A 14,168-nucleotide genomic window follows, 5' to 3' on the forward strand; every position below is an offset into this window, starting at 1 on the left:
TAGCCGTCTTCATCGATGACAGCCATTCCACCTTCCCTTGAATGGCTGCAATCCTCTCGTCCGTGGCCGACGCCAGGCAGGACACTGTATTGAGTTTGGTGCCTATGAAGAGGGCGTTCTGCGATGGTGTTAAGCAGGACTTTGGAAAGTTGACAGAGTATTCGAGATATGTCAGTAACCGGACGTTCATCTCCGTGTGATCGTCGGCCAGCTCCCTCGAGTGGATAAAAATCAACCAGTCGTGCAGGTATGGGTATAGGTGTATGCCCTGTAGACACAGATGGGCCACCACCAGAGCCAGGCACTTTGTGAACACCCGGGGGCCGACTTCAAGCAGAAAGGCAGAGCCTTGAACTGGTAGTGCTGTCACTGCACTCCAAAGCGTAGAAACATTCAATGTTGCTTGTGAATGGGGACGTGGAAATAGACATCCTCCAGGTCCAACGACATTAAGAAGTCTCCTTTTTCCAGTTGGCTGAGCATGTGTTGCAACATGGCCATCCTGAACTTTTGGGACTTTAGATATTTGTTGAGATGTTGTAGGCTTAGGATGGGCATCCAGCCCCTCGTCTTCTTTCTGACCAGAAACTATCTAGAATATACTCCGGAGCATCAGAGCAATTGGGGAACTAGCTCTATGGGCCCTTTTCACAGCATGGCCCGTACCTCTTCCAGGAAAGTAGGGATGTGCTGCTCCTGCCGGGCAACTAGTGGGATCTGCAGACACCTGCATTGAAACTCCAGGGTGTATCCTTGGCCAAGAGCATCCAGCATCCATCTGTCAGTAGTGATCTTTCTCCATTCGCTGATGAACTTCCTCAGTCGGCCTCCCACCGGGGTGCGTGGGTATTAGCCCGATGTCCCGGTCCGTTCAGGCTTGCTTTGGAACCTGCGTCCGGCCCTGGGGGCGACACCGATGCTGTCCTCCACTACTGTAGGCCTGGGCACAACCTCTGTATGCTTCCTGAGTTGTGGATCTGGAAGGTTGATGGTATGATGTGGAGAAGCCTTTTGGAGACCTGATTAACTTTCCACTGGAGGAGTGAAAGGAACAGCGGTGCTGCTGGAGAGTGGTGCTGCTGGAAAGTCCCCAGGGAACGGGCTGTCTCCGTATCCATTTTGATGGCCTGGAGAGACTCGTCAACGACCTTCCCAAATAGGTTCTCTCTGTCAAAGGGCATGCCCAGCATCTTTCATCCAGCCTTGGCAACAAAGGCAGATACCATTCCCCATTTGCCAGAACCCATGTTGGCGACGTCCAATGCCACTGTGATGGCGTGATCAGACGCCACCTCTCCTTCCTGGAAGAGAGTGATTGCCTCCATCTACTAATTGTCAGAGAGGAACTTCAGAATAGGCCCCAGATTGTACCACAACTCCCTGTCGTACCTGACCAGGATTGCCAGTGTGTTGACTGCCTTGATAGTGGACGCCACGGTGCAAATCACCTTCTTTCCCATGGCGTCCATCCTCTTCCCGTCGCTGTCTGGAGGGACCAAAAAAGACGAGGATGGGTTGACCGACCATTTACACTCGCGTCCGCCCATGCCCTATATTTCTTCTCCAGCCTATCCGGTTTGGCTGGAGCCGTGCAAAGGTTCTTCATGGCGGCCAGGCCCACTTCCCAAACATGGTCCGGAAGGGGCACCACCAGGATCATCTTGCTCTTGGCCTCACACGTCTGGTACAAGAAGCCCTCCTTTTGGGTTTCCTCGGGCACCAGCTGGAATAGCTTGGAGGCTCTGGATATCATGAAGTGGAACGATACCACCTCATCTGGTGTGGACACCCTATGTGGAGCATCCAAATGTGGAGATTCACCATCCTCTGTGATGATATGCTCATCCTAATCCGTCGTTGTTGGCCATATCCATCCCCATACCCGTGTCTGGGTCTGCTGGGAGAGAAGGGACCCGACATGGTGGAGGAGGTTGAAATGGGGGCATCAGATGATGCTTCCTCTTTTTCGATGGAAGCTGTTCGGGGACCTGGGAGACCACAGGTACTGGAGTTGGAGGCATCCTCATATGTATCTCTGCTACCAAGGTGTGTAGAGTCGACAGGATATCCAGGGAAATCTCCCTCGGCTGAGCAGGCAGACCAGGAAAACTAGGCCCTGCACCATCGTCGCCATCGTCTCCCTCTTCAACGTCCTTTTGGAGCGTGTGTAAGGACTCCTGATCCTCGTCGTCCGTGGACAAGACCTCCATGTCCTGGGTGACAGTCTGAGAGGGCTGTTTCGGTGCCTCCTTGCCCCCTCTTTTTCCCCCCTGCAGGGCCTAAGCCGGTTCACACCTTCTGGCATGACTGCATACTTTGCCAAAGTCACTGCAGCAGTGTCGCGCCTTGGGGGTAGGGGCACCTTCTTGAGCGGTGAGAAGTACCCTTGCAGAATCAGTGCCTTTAGCTGCCGTGGCTGTAGCAGACGTCAACGGTGTCATTAACGAGGTCTTAGCCTGTGCCAGTTGGACTTGCTTGGGTTGTTCGGCCTTTTCTCCTCCGTACGTGGCTTCTCGGATTTCTCACGTAGTTTAGCCGGGGCATATGACTTCCTCTTTGAAGAGGAGCTCGCTGGTAGGCTTCTAATGGAGGCAGAAAGTGATGTCGATCGAGCCCTATCCACTTTGGTGCCCGCTTCCTTGGCAAACTCAGTGGACTCGGAATTGCGACTCTTGGCCTTGTCTTGGGGCCCCTCGGATGAGGTGCCCTCAAAGCACTTAGAAGATGGCTCCTCGGACCAGCGTGACCCTGCACGGAGCACGGGTCAGATGCCTTTGGCGTTAAACCATGTTAAACCATGCCGCCAGCCTACTGTGCCTGTCCCTCAATGTTTTCTTAGAAAACCAGAGGCAAATCTTGCACTCCACCTCCTTGTGGTCCGGCTGCAAGCAGTAGAGGCATTGTAGGTGTTTGTCCTCCACAAACACATTCCGTAGCCTGCCCTTGAGGGGTGCAGAACTTCACCAACAATGGTCCCCGCTGTTGGCAGATGAAGAAAAAAGCACACAGGCCTTTTAAAAATAAAAACAGAAATGTTTTCCATTGAACATGAAAAAATTGTACAAATAGCTTAGAGAGCCCACTCAGGGACTCCCAACACTGAAGTGTCCGGTAAAAATATGAAGATGGCTGCCAGAGGAGGGGCTTAGGGAGAGGACTGCCATTAGATGGGGGCAGTATGACCCAGAGGACAGTGATTTGTTTAGAGGACAAATACAGTTTGTAAGTGAAAGTGACCCTTTTACCGCGGATCCCCAGCCTGACGACGGGGAATATTCATGACCATGTGAATCCTGTCAAACCCCATGCTGGAGAAGAAATACTACCAGTTTGGTCCAAACAGACCTTTACCCTGGTGTCAGAGTGGAGCAGGATAATCATAGGCAAAAGACCTGCCGGAATGTTCCAAGCAGATAGTTTGCACCTTCCTCAAATAAGTCAGAGGATCCATGGGTGTTCCAGCTAATAAGCTGCTCAACACATGGTGAGGTCAGGGCTAAAGGCCCATGATCCCCCCAGGGCAGCCAATCAGAACAGCCCTACCCAGTGGCTCAATTCCGCCGTCCGAGCCACCCCTGTCCCTGCTGTAGAAAGCATGCTAGGAGCTGTAGGGGGAGAACAGGTGGTAACAAGAGCAATGGGGGGCCCAAACTCGGCTCCACAGGCTGGTATCTTCTTCCATATAAGGAGTCAATTAATGAGCCCTCATTTCCTAATCGATTGAGAGAGACGGCGTGCTCTAAGATGTAAATCATAGTTTACCTAGAATGGAAGTAAACTACGGCAGTAGCTTTCTGTGAGGTTTCACAAAGGTCAACTGTTTTGATGTCATCGCTTCTGACGAAACGAAGCAGAATAACACATTGGAATAAGTCGAGCAACCTGGCATGATTTAAGAATTGACCATTAGTGTCGCCAAATAGGCACTGGAATAAGAGCGCCTTGGTGTCAGTTTTACAAGGCAAAGGGCCTTGTTAATTTCTCTGGGCTTGCCTATTCAGACCTAATAGGCGAGGGACATGGCCCCCCAAGGGAGGGGTCCGTAGCCATGGGTGGAGTGGCGAGTCCAAATCCACCCTCCTTCTGAGTGGAGGAATTGGCAATGGTTTGCTGATCACATTTCAAATTGGCACTGCGACATAAGCGGCAATACTAGTTGTCATGTCTGCCAACGATTTCACAGGCAAAGATTTACTCAGTGGATCAATTTTGGTGCCACTAGTCGAGATATTGGCAAGGGTCATTAAATCTTGTGTAGTGGAGTCATTTTCAATCAAAAGAAGGGCCTCGCTGGCATCCCCAGATGACACACAATTGGATGGAGTTCAAACCCATACAGGATCCACAACATGCAGGACTAGGCATGGAGGAGGTTGAAAAATGGGGGGAAAAGCAGCAGGGGGTTTGTCAGGCGAGTCAATGTTAGCCCCACTAGGACTCACCGCCACTGTGGCCTTACGCTTATTTTTGTTAAACAAGGGTTCATACATCAGTGCTTTACTAGCAACCGTTCAGGACCACCTCTTGTGGGGGTTTCCCAGAACCAAATAAGAAAGAGGTAAGTCAGTATTAGGGTGCCTGGGGGCATGTACTGCAGGCTTTCAAAGTTGAGGCGATGGCGTACAATTAGAGAGAGTAGAAATAGATACTGGAGGATGGGTCCGATCCTGCAACCAGTAAGATTCATAGCAGTTCAAAGTCTGAGTTACCCCTCCACCATAGCCAAGGTCTTAGTGAGCTGTGAGTCCTGCACATCCAATTTAGCTGCAATCACATTAGATTTAGAGGAAAGCTTGGACAGTAGTGATTCCAATACATTAAACCTTGTCGCCGAAGAGCTACTTGCATCAGCTAGATCAGTAAAGTCAGATGAGCAAACACATGCTGGTGAGGAAAAGTCGTCGTTTCTGCGCACAGAAACAGGATCCAAGTGGCCAGAATGAGAATTATAAGGCAGCTCACAAAATGCAAGCAGTAAGCTCAAAGATGGTTCAGCACCATGAAGAACAGTGGGAAGGCTATCCTCGGGCTCGTGAAATGCGAGCAGAAATATGGGGTGGGATCAAGCCCAGAAGGGGCCGAAGACAGGTTTTCTTCAGTCAAAGTAGCATTGTCAAATGTTTGGAAGGAATGCACCATATGCACAGTATCCCTTACATTCCGAGCGGAGAATAGATTACCTCCAAGTAAGGAAGGGAGGGACACAGGACACTTGGCCTTGGATGAATTGTCATTTCCAGCAGATAGAAGTTGTGGTAAACATCAGCGTGCGTCATAGCCAGAGTCGAGATAAGCACCCTAGCCACTTTTTCAAAAGTCAAGGAGCCCAAACACTTGAGAGGAGTGTAAAGTTTGCAAATCAAATCCTCGGTCAGTGCTGAACTGGAGCTGACAATATCATCACATTACTTTTTGCACACCGAGTAGAAAGCAGTCATATTAGAGTCCGATGGTATCCCTTTCGGCAATTTATGAGTGCGTTGGGTAATAGGGCGGCTAGGAAAAATGTTGGAAGGACCAGAGGCAGAGCCTTCTGGTGCACTAGGTTGAAGAGCCTCTTCCAATTTGGTGTTCTGGAACACACAGTCCGCCATGGCACCCAACGAAGAAAAAGCCACACGCTTAATCGGGCGGTATGAGAGAGGGGCAGGGGAAGAAAGAGCTTCTAGTGTGAAAATCATAAGTGGGGAGCACTAACGTAGTCACAGTAAGGCGAGATGCTCAATAGGTTTAGTTGCAGGATTAAAAGGAAAATGTAGGAATAGGAGGAGAGCAAAGCCACGTACTCACCAACTAGCCAAACTGCCAAACTGTGTCTACACTTTCTCCTCACTTATACGCTCGCCACACATTTGTGCATGCAGCAAGATTTTATGGGAGGAAAAACCAAGCTCCCAGGCAGACCAAGAAAGTCAATGACAGGTCAGAAAAATGTCGTCCCAGGTAACAGGCAAAGGGAAGCAGGTGAGTACAATCCAGCAGCAACCTGTGCCAAACTATGTATACACATTCTCCTCACTTACACACTTGCTTACACATACACGTATATATACTTATATATATATATATAAAATGTGTGGATGGAGCAGGCGTTCCAGGCTCTGGAAGGGCAGGGGAAAGGAGGTAGGCTGATGGGTACGCACTCACAAGATTAAACACAACTTTCAACCAAGAAGAAGAAGAAGGAGAAACTCTCCAGTGGTAAACGGAGAAGGAGAACATGAAGAGACTTACTCTGCCCATCTCTCTGAGTTTGGTGAGCATGACGACAATTGTGGAGTTGTGCTCCCAGAGCATTCTCCAGAAATCCTCAGTGGTCTCCGCTAAAGGTCCCTGGGTAGCTATGTAGGCCTTTTGTTGTCTGAAAGAGAAAGGGACCATTAAAGGCGGCACTGTAATTCTACTTTGATGTAAATATTGATGCGGAAACACAGCAGTCATTCTGGGACGTTAGCCACAGACACATATTATTACTGTGGAGGAAATTAAAAACAAATTACACCCTTTTAATCAAACAAGAACATTATTTTTATTTATTTTTTATTTCTCAGGAAAACGCATTAGTATTATGATGCATGAATTATCATTATTATTTTTAATTTTAACGGGACTCTAATAGTTCAATTGCACTTGTCAGAAAAACCACTTAAGAAACACTTAGTTGTGCTGTTTGCCTTTGTCGTTCTGCACATCCCACAATCAATTATGTTTCCGTAATATGGAACCAGTCTGCTTCTGTCTGACTCCCCCAGAGAACTGACGATTTCACAGCAAAAGCCGCAGAAGTGACACGAGCTGCGCCTTGCTATGCTATTATTGCCTATTAACACTGATGAGCTACATTATTAAATGGATCAGTACATTGTTTTTTTTGTTGTAGAAAACTAGACTGCTTCATGCTATGCATGCGTGCTATAATTAGCACAACCTGTAGCTCCTATCACATTACACTTGTGTCTGGAATGGTACTGAATGCACAGAGGATGTTAGTGATGGTCCAGTGCTTCAGACCCTTTTGGCGCTCAGTGCACTTAACATATACCGTACCAGACTAATGCACCCACAGCATCACCTCTCGGAAGCTTTGCAGCGATCGCCAACCAGCAGTCGAAAAGTCCTTTCCACTGAAATGTGCCCTGCCAATCAGTGGCAGAGCTAGGGAAGGGCTGTGTTGGGTGGTCATGCCCCCTGGCTCATTGGGGCTCTTTTCTGATACCAAGTCACCCCCCTACTCCACCTGCAAAGTTGTTAGATTCTATTGCCCTGTGAAGAGCCCTATACCGCCTCTGGCACCAATGCCTGCCTCCACCACTCCTGCCAATGTTCCCAACATCTTTGAACTTCTTGTGGCCTACACTTAATTTGAAAGGTATTAGAACTGTTCCAAACCCACATGACATATTTAAATCCTTCCGGCCTGCTAGGGGATCTTTGCTCGACATATCCACACCTGCTCTGAATGGCAGGGATCCAGCTAGATTCAGAGATAGAAAAGCCTTTGGTGAGATTTGGCCCAAAGTTGAATTTGACTGCCTCTGTGATGGCCGCCACCAGTCCCCCAAACTCACCTCCAGAAAACTTCGGTTTATAGGGGCTTTCAACACCTCCTCTCACACACATTGACCTTGCAAATCAGGTTAAAGCATTGTCACTAGCTTTGCAGACTACAAACCATATATGTGTTCCAATTCAACCTTTATAAAACTTTTATGGGGAAACATTTCACCAAATTCAGGTGCACTCTTGATATTTAGTAAAATAGCAGCTTCCAGATGTGCACATATTTCAAACAAGGTGATGAACTTAAATGCTTATTCGTCTAGATGAATTATCCAACAATACAGGAAATTACGAACCAACCAAATGCGTGTTTTGTGCCTAGTCTTAACAGTTTGGAACCAGTGATATTTCCGTTCATCGGCTAAACTCAGTTATTTTGTCACTATTAACAAGCTTTCTGAATCAACACTAGCCCATACCATAACAAGGCTGTGATGGCCTATGACATGATTCAGTCCATTGAAGCAATGCTGTTAATTTCAACCTTTGTCTTGTGGGATGTATTTACCCATGCATCCGAGCCCTACCTCAAAACTGTGCAGTACTGACATGGAAAACATCATGATGGCCAGAGCTTCCCAGAAAATGCACAGGGAAATGCATGAAGAATAGGCTGCCACTCATTTTTGCCGATGTTATGGGCACAGAAGGACGCTGCCTAAAACCACCATTGGACTACCCACACAGTAGTCTGAAACCATTGGGAGTGGCAATGCTGATTGCCAAAAGCAAACCCATAACTGTTGGGAATTCATTTTCTTAAATCCCAAAAAGGGGTGCAGTACCAGTACTCACCACTATCCAAAAGCCGGCGTTTTAAAACCACCAGATTTTGTAGAAAACTGAATAAATGAACCCAAAACATGCCAAAGAAAGACATTTTAAGAGGTGGATCCAATGTAAAGTTATATTCTGAAGTGACTTGAAGGTTTATAACAAGACTGGCTGAGCTGTGGATTTCAGCAGTTTAAGTAAATTTGGACTGAAAGACACTACAAATCTAAATGTTTAAAAGAAATGAGTGACCTACTTTGAGTGTCACATAGGTTGCAATTGTTTAAATGTCATAGTTTTAAACTTAGAATCAGTATTCTAGCTGCATATGTACACATTGTCTTGACTTAAACTGGGTAACAAAAAGTGACATTTTATCTGAAACCTGGCTTAAGGAACTGAATTCTGCCTGGCAACTACCCCCCATCAGGAGTGAAACTTGAGTCACAGCTGTGTTCCCAGGCCTATCTGCCTTTTGCTGGCCACACTAAGGATATGCCATCTCTCTGATAATTGAATTAAGGGGAGCCCCCACAGAATACAGGAGCACTGAACAAAGCCCTGTCCTGACCCAGGCAGATGGTTTATTGCAGATGTCGTAAATGTAGCTTCCTCCTGGAAGGACAAAGGAGGGGCACTGCCTGTGAGAGCAAGCTGGCTTGGCAGAACTGGAAAAACCAGAAATTCAACCTTGTGCTCGGGGGAAACCACACCCCTTTGGGGCCAGAACATAACTCTAAAAAGATGAATAACTCATAGTACGGACTTGTGAAAATTATTTAAATGATACCATAATTCTTGTGATTTTTCTGCCCACATTTTAAGAGGTTTTTAGAACCGGTGGCATGTTCAGGGGGGTTTTAGCGGAAAAGAGGATATTACTCAAAATGTGTGCATGTGAAAAATCTGACACTTCATCAACTAATGTCCATACTCCTTGCGCACATGTGTGTAAATTTGGGGTAATGTCCGGTATTGCAAACCAGCTAAAAAGTGCAAAATATTGCCATTTCTGAATGCAAGCCCCCAGGAAGAGCAGAGTTTGAACAGGGTATACCTCCTGTAATGCATGATGGGTGCATATGATTTTAAAACAATATGTACCTCTGCAAATATGTATTTGGTTCAAATCTAGATTTGTGTGCAAGTTGACAGGAGGAGTGGACTTTCTGCAGGCTGTAAAATGACATCACTCTGACACAACTTAGCTCCCCCAATCAGGGGAGAAATGAAAGCTTGGCCAATGATAAGTGGAGAGGGGCTGGCTAGTGATGCTGCTCACACACACCCATTTTAAAAACACATAAAAGCAGAGAGACAGGACAGATAGGGACCTTCAAATCCATTTGCAGCTGGAAGCTCTGCCAAAATTCCATACTTTACCTCCATCAACCTTCAGAGACCCAGACCAGACCAGCAGAGTAGAGCTGACCTGTTAGCAGAACCAGAGAGAGCTGACCCAGATCACTGTGAAGTGCAGAGACCAGAGTCCAGTCTAAAACCTGACCAGATCCGTGGCGAGGCCCATTTCACTCAAGAATATAGTGTGAGTACCTAGAAAACTGTGCAGAACCAATCTCTTAGTTAAAATAATATAATTCAATCCTATTTTAATCTAAGTAGAACTGTCTCCTAACTGTCACCTGTCATTTGTAAAGCTGTCACTTGTCATTTTCTAGTTGCAAGCTGCGCTTGTCTTTTTGAACTTTAAAATTTCAAATCTGAAAAACGACCTTTATTTAATCGCTCATATCTCCGTGACCGTTTGTGCTAGAGACTTGCAGTAACTTTCATCTGGAAGCTGAGATCCTAGGCTTTCATAGGACCCCAAAACGATATTGATAGCCCTTGGAGTTCTTCTGTAATCGCGCCAGACGCATTCGCGAATTTTGCCGCGATTTGCAAATTTCTCCACGTGTGAAAACAGAAGCTTCTCGCTTTCATTTGCCAAAAATTCGTTTAACCTACCAATTACTCCTAGATCCTTGCTAAAGTGAGCCTGGACTAATATTAACTTGATTTCACTCACCCTGAACCTCTAGAGGGAATTAAAAGCATTTTAACATATTTTCACTCCATTGCCAGCACATATCAAAGCATTTTGCCTGTGTTTTAAACTTCTGTAGTCTAAGTTGCTGGGTGAACTGAATTACATTTGAATTGCATTTCTGAGAACTGTGTGCCTTCCTTCCATTTCCCTGCATTGCATAAAAGGGGGGGGGTGAATTGTCCAAGAAAGTGATTACATTGTTTTTTGCTGAAATCCTATCAAGTTATTTTCTGTACTGCATTTCATTCCACATTGCATCCATTTGAAACCATAAAAGTATTGTTGCTATCTTATCCATTTCATGTCAACTCCTTAGTGATTATCAAGAAGTGTGCTAGTGCCAGATTCTCCGTGGTAATCTTTATCATATCAGATTAAGTGTGCTATTCAATTATTAATTTATTCTAAAGTGTGATATATATACCTATTGTTTAAACTATCAATTAAACCTTTTAACTTGCAAAACAGAACTACTTCTTGGCTCAGTGGGGTCAGGAGGATTCCAAGAGAGGGGTGTTATATAGGGGTAGTCATCCAGAACGCATGAACTGGACATAAAGATATATCAATAAGGGTTTTCATTCAGTATTATAGACTAGGCGTTGACTTAGCTGTAGTGTTGAATTGAATCCTCTTACAAATTGGGGGCTCGTGCCGGACGTTTGGATTAGATCTATCACTTGTGCAGATTAATACAGCGTGCCAGCTGACCAGATACACATATCCGGTCGGAACACACGCTGTGTTACGCTGTAAAGCACTTCTCAAAGGAACGCTCTAAGAAAAAGGTCTGTTTTGCAAAAATAAAATACAAACTTCTGTAAGTCAGGACAGAGACCAATCTCTAGAATGACGACCTTAGTAGACATGAAAATAGCCAGAGAGCACTTCTTACATAAGTTATTTGTGAGAGGTGAGTGGACTCACCAGGACCAAACAGTCTGGTTGCAGGCCATCACACCCCAAATCACGGAAACAGGGTCAGATATATGGAGAGACCAGGGTCCCTTACATGTGGCCCTGAGTGAACTATATATGTCCTCTAAGGCCAAGGATGAGCACAACAAGATTGCCAGGGTAGCGGCATATTTATATTTACATATGGGAGCCATGCAGGACAAATGTGCTGAAGGCCAAGATCTGGCGAGTAGGCAACTGCTGGCATTACAGAAGGCCCAATCTGAGCTGGACTCTTCTGAGCAGAGGCTGCTCAGGAGCCAGGAGTCAGAAAATGACAGTAGGCAGTATATCATTAAAATAAAAGAGGACATGGATATACTGCAACAGGAAAAGGCTGACCAGGATACTAGATTTCTGGCCCTGCAGAAGGAGCACCGAGACAGTTTGGACTCCTTACTGCAGAGCCAGAAAAAGCTGGAGCAACAATTAGACTTTAACAGGGCATGCACGGAGCAGGTAGCCACCCTGCAAAGTCATCTAGATAGAGTGAAGGTAGAGAGCAACAAGCTGATTTTGAAAGACCTGGATACCCAGGCAGAGTTTGATGAAGAACGCCAGAAAGCTGGTGCCTGTCAAAGGCAGAGGGACGACCTGGCGGCACAAATGCAGGCTCTTAGTCAGGAAAGAGACGCCTTAGGCCAGGAAGTCTGCCATTTAAAAAGAAAAATGGAAGAAAATCACCTGGCCCACCAGGGACTGGGTGACCTCCAAAAAGAACACCAGAACTTGTTAGAGCACACCAGGAGGGTGGAGGATGCTCTAGCAAGAAAGGAGCAGGCCAATAGGGACACAGCTCAGGAGATAACCCTCCTGCAGCAAAGACTGGCCCAGTGCTCCAGGACCAATCAGGAAACACAGAGAGAGAATGAGGCTCTCTGCCAGCACAATGATAGGCTCCAGCAACAGGTAGCGATGCAGGAGAGACTGATAGAGTCTAGTAAGGCCTTAACTGAGGAACTGAAGGCACAAATGCAGGCTCTTGCATTGCAACAGGGAGCAGGGGCGGATAGAGATGAGGTTCGCTGGGAAATGGAAACTCCGGAGCATAACCTCAGGAGCCCTAGTACCAGAGGCCCTCATACCTCTCAGTACCTGGACTCTGCCACCCCCATGTCCCCTGGCGCACGTGAGCACAGGGCCACAGGGATGGCAGATTACTATCCAGCCAGAAGCATGGGGCTCATAGGCCAGTACCACCCAGGAATGGAGGGGCGGGCATCCGGGTATGGGCACCCAAGCACAGTGGAACTTAATGGGGAACCCCAGGAGAGTAGGCCCATTAAGGGCATCCTGAAAACCTCTGCCCAGTTAGGTCAGTGGAGGGGGTACCCATCAAATCCTGGCAGCAAGGAGGAATCTGAAGACTCCTCTGAACTGCGCAGGACACAGGAGACGAGGTCCCCACATTCTGCCAGCCATTCCCAGGCTCGCAGAATCCGGGAAAACCTGGAAGAGCAGACAGGAACCTCTGGGAGCAGTGCCTCTGAGTCAGAAGATGAATGGACCAGGGTTACCTGAACCAAAAAGGCCAATAAGGCAAAAAGGGCCTTGCTTAAGGACCCCTTAAAGCAGATTAAGGCGATCAGGAGCGTCATCACGCCTTACCATAAGAACGCTAAGTATTCTGTTTGGGAGCACTTAGAGTTGTTTGAGCAAATGATGGAGACTTTCCATGTGAAGGACAGCCAAAGCTGTATTCAATATGTAAAGTGGACCTTCTCCCTGGAATACTCCAGTTTCTTTGCGGGGCTGGAGGACCAAAATCATTTAAGATGGTCCACCTAAAGGCGGCCATCTTGAAACATTTTTCCATTCATAGAAATCCTCAAGAGGCTCGCAAGGCAGCCTACAATTTACAATGTGGGGAGGATCAGGCCCCACAAGAATTTGTGCAGGAGTTAAAGCGTGCTTTTGCGCAGACCACCAGAAGGGTGCGCACAGACAGTAGAGAATTCATTAATACATTTTTTCATGCCTTGCCCAAATACATAATGACCCAGCTCGTGAGGGATTTTCACGAGAAAAGATCTTTAGACTGGGTCATTGAACAGGCTACCCGGATCTATGAGGTGCAGAAACCGGTAGATAGCAAAAGTAATGCCCAGAAAAACCCCAAAGCCAACAGCACCCCTGCTGCTGCCAAGGTGGCAGAGGTAAAGGTCACCCCCGTTTTAGAGTTGGAGATGGGGGGGCCTAAAAACCTACCTGCACCTAATAATGCTAGGCCCAGAAGGTCCTCGGGCCAGTCACAGACAGGGAGCCAGGGAGGCAGCCCCACAAATGGGGTCCCTCGCTCTCCTGATTATGTAAGTCCCCGTTACAAGGGAAATCGACCCATCCTGGGTTATGTGTGGACTCCCCCAGCCCAAGGGGGGGGATCCAACCGAGCACCGAACCCAGGGAACTTCCCTCCAAACTTCCCACCGGAGGGCAGAAATTCTCCAAATCCTGGGCAGAACTTTTTCCCCAGGTATCCACCCAATTTCCAACCCCAAAATCATCCATCCTTCTTTCCCCAATTCCCTGAGCCCAGACAACCTAATCCGGGAGAGGGGAGGCCAAGGGTGGAGGGGTACCCAAATCTTCCCAACCAGGGGTACTACCAAAGAAGGGATAGCTACCCTTCCCGGGATCAGCCCAGGGGAGAAAATAGGGCCCCGTATCAGCCTGAGCGGGTTTCCCAGTTAGAGCGCCAGGTTCAAAACATGGCGCGGGATCTGGGTCACATACTGAGGGCTCAGCAGAACCCTCAGATCGGCATGCCGGCGCAGAACGCACCCAACTCTGGACCTGGTGCTAGAGAACAATGACGGGGGCAGCACCC

The 14,168-nt window shown here is 47.5% G+C and overlaps 1 protein-coding gene across 22 annotated transcripts in view; it reads right to left on the reverse strand.

The window, feature by feature from the left end:
• PTPRD (protein tyrosine phosphatase receptor type D) overlaps positions 1–14,168 on the reverse strand; it is a 4,803,934-nt gene that overhangs the window by 64,974 nt on the left and 4,724,792 nt on the right. For all 22 annotated transcript variants that reach the window (XM_069625937.1, XM_069625939.1, XM_069625938.1 and 19 more), the window contains one exon: positions 6,235–6,361. In XM_069625937.1, coding sequence (XP_069482038.1) covers positions 6,235–6,361 — 127 coding nt within the window. The remainder of the gene's footprint in view (positions 1–6,234; positions 6,362–14,168) is intronic.

This window comes from Ambystoma mexicanum, chromosome 6p, assembly GCF_040938575.1.
Source record: "Ambystoma mexicanum isolate Mex_15411 chromosome 6p, UKY_AmexF1_1, whole genome shotgun sequence".
Taxonomy (NCBI): domain Eukaryota; kingdom Metazoa; phylum Chordata; class Amphibia; order Caudata; family Ambystomatidae; genus Ambystoma; species Ambystoma mexicanum.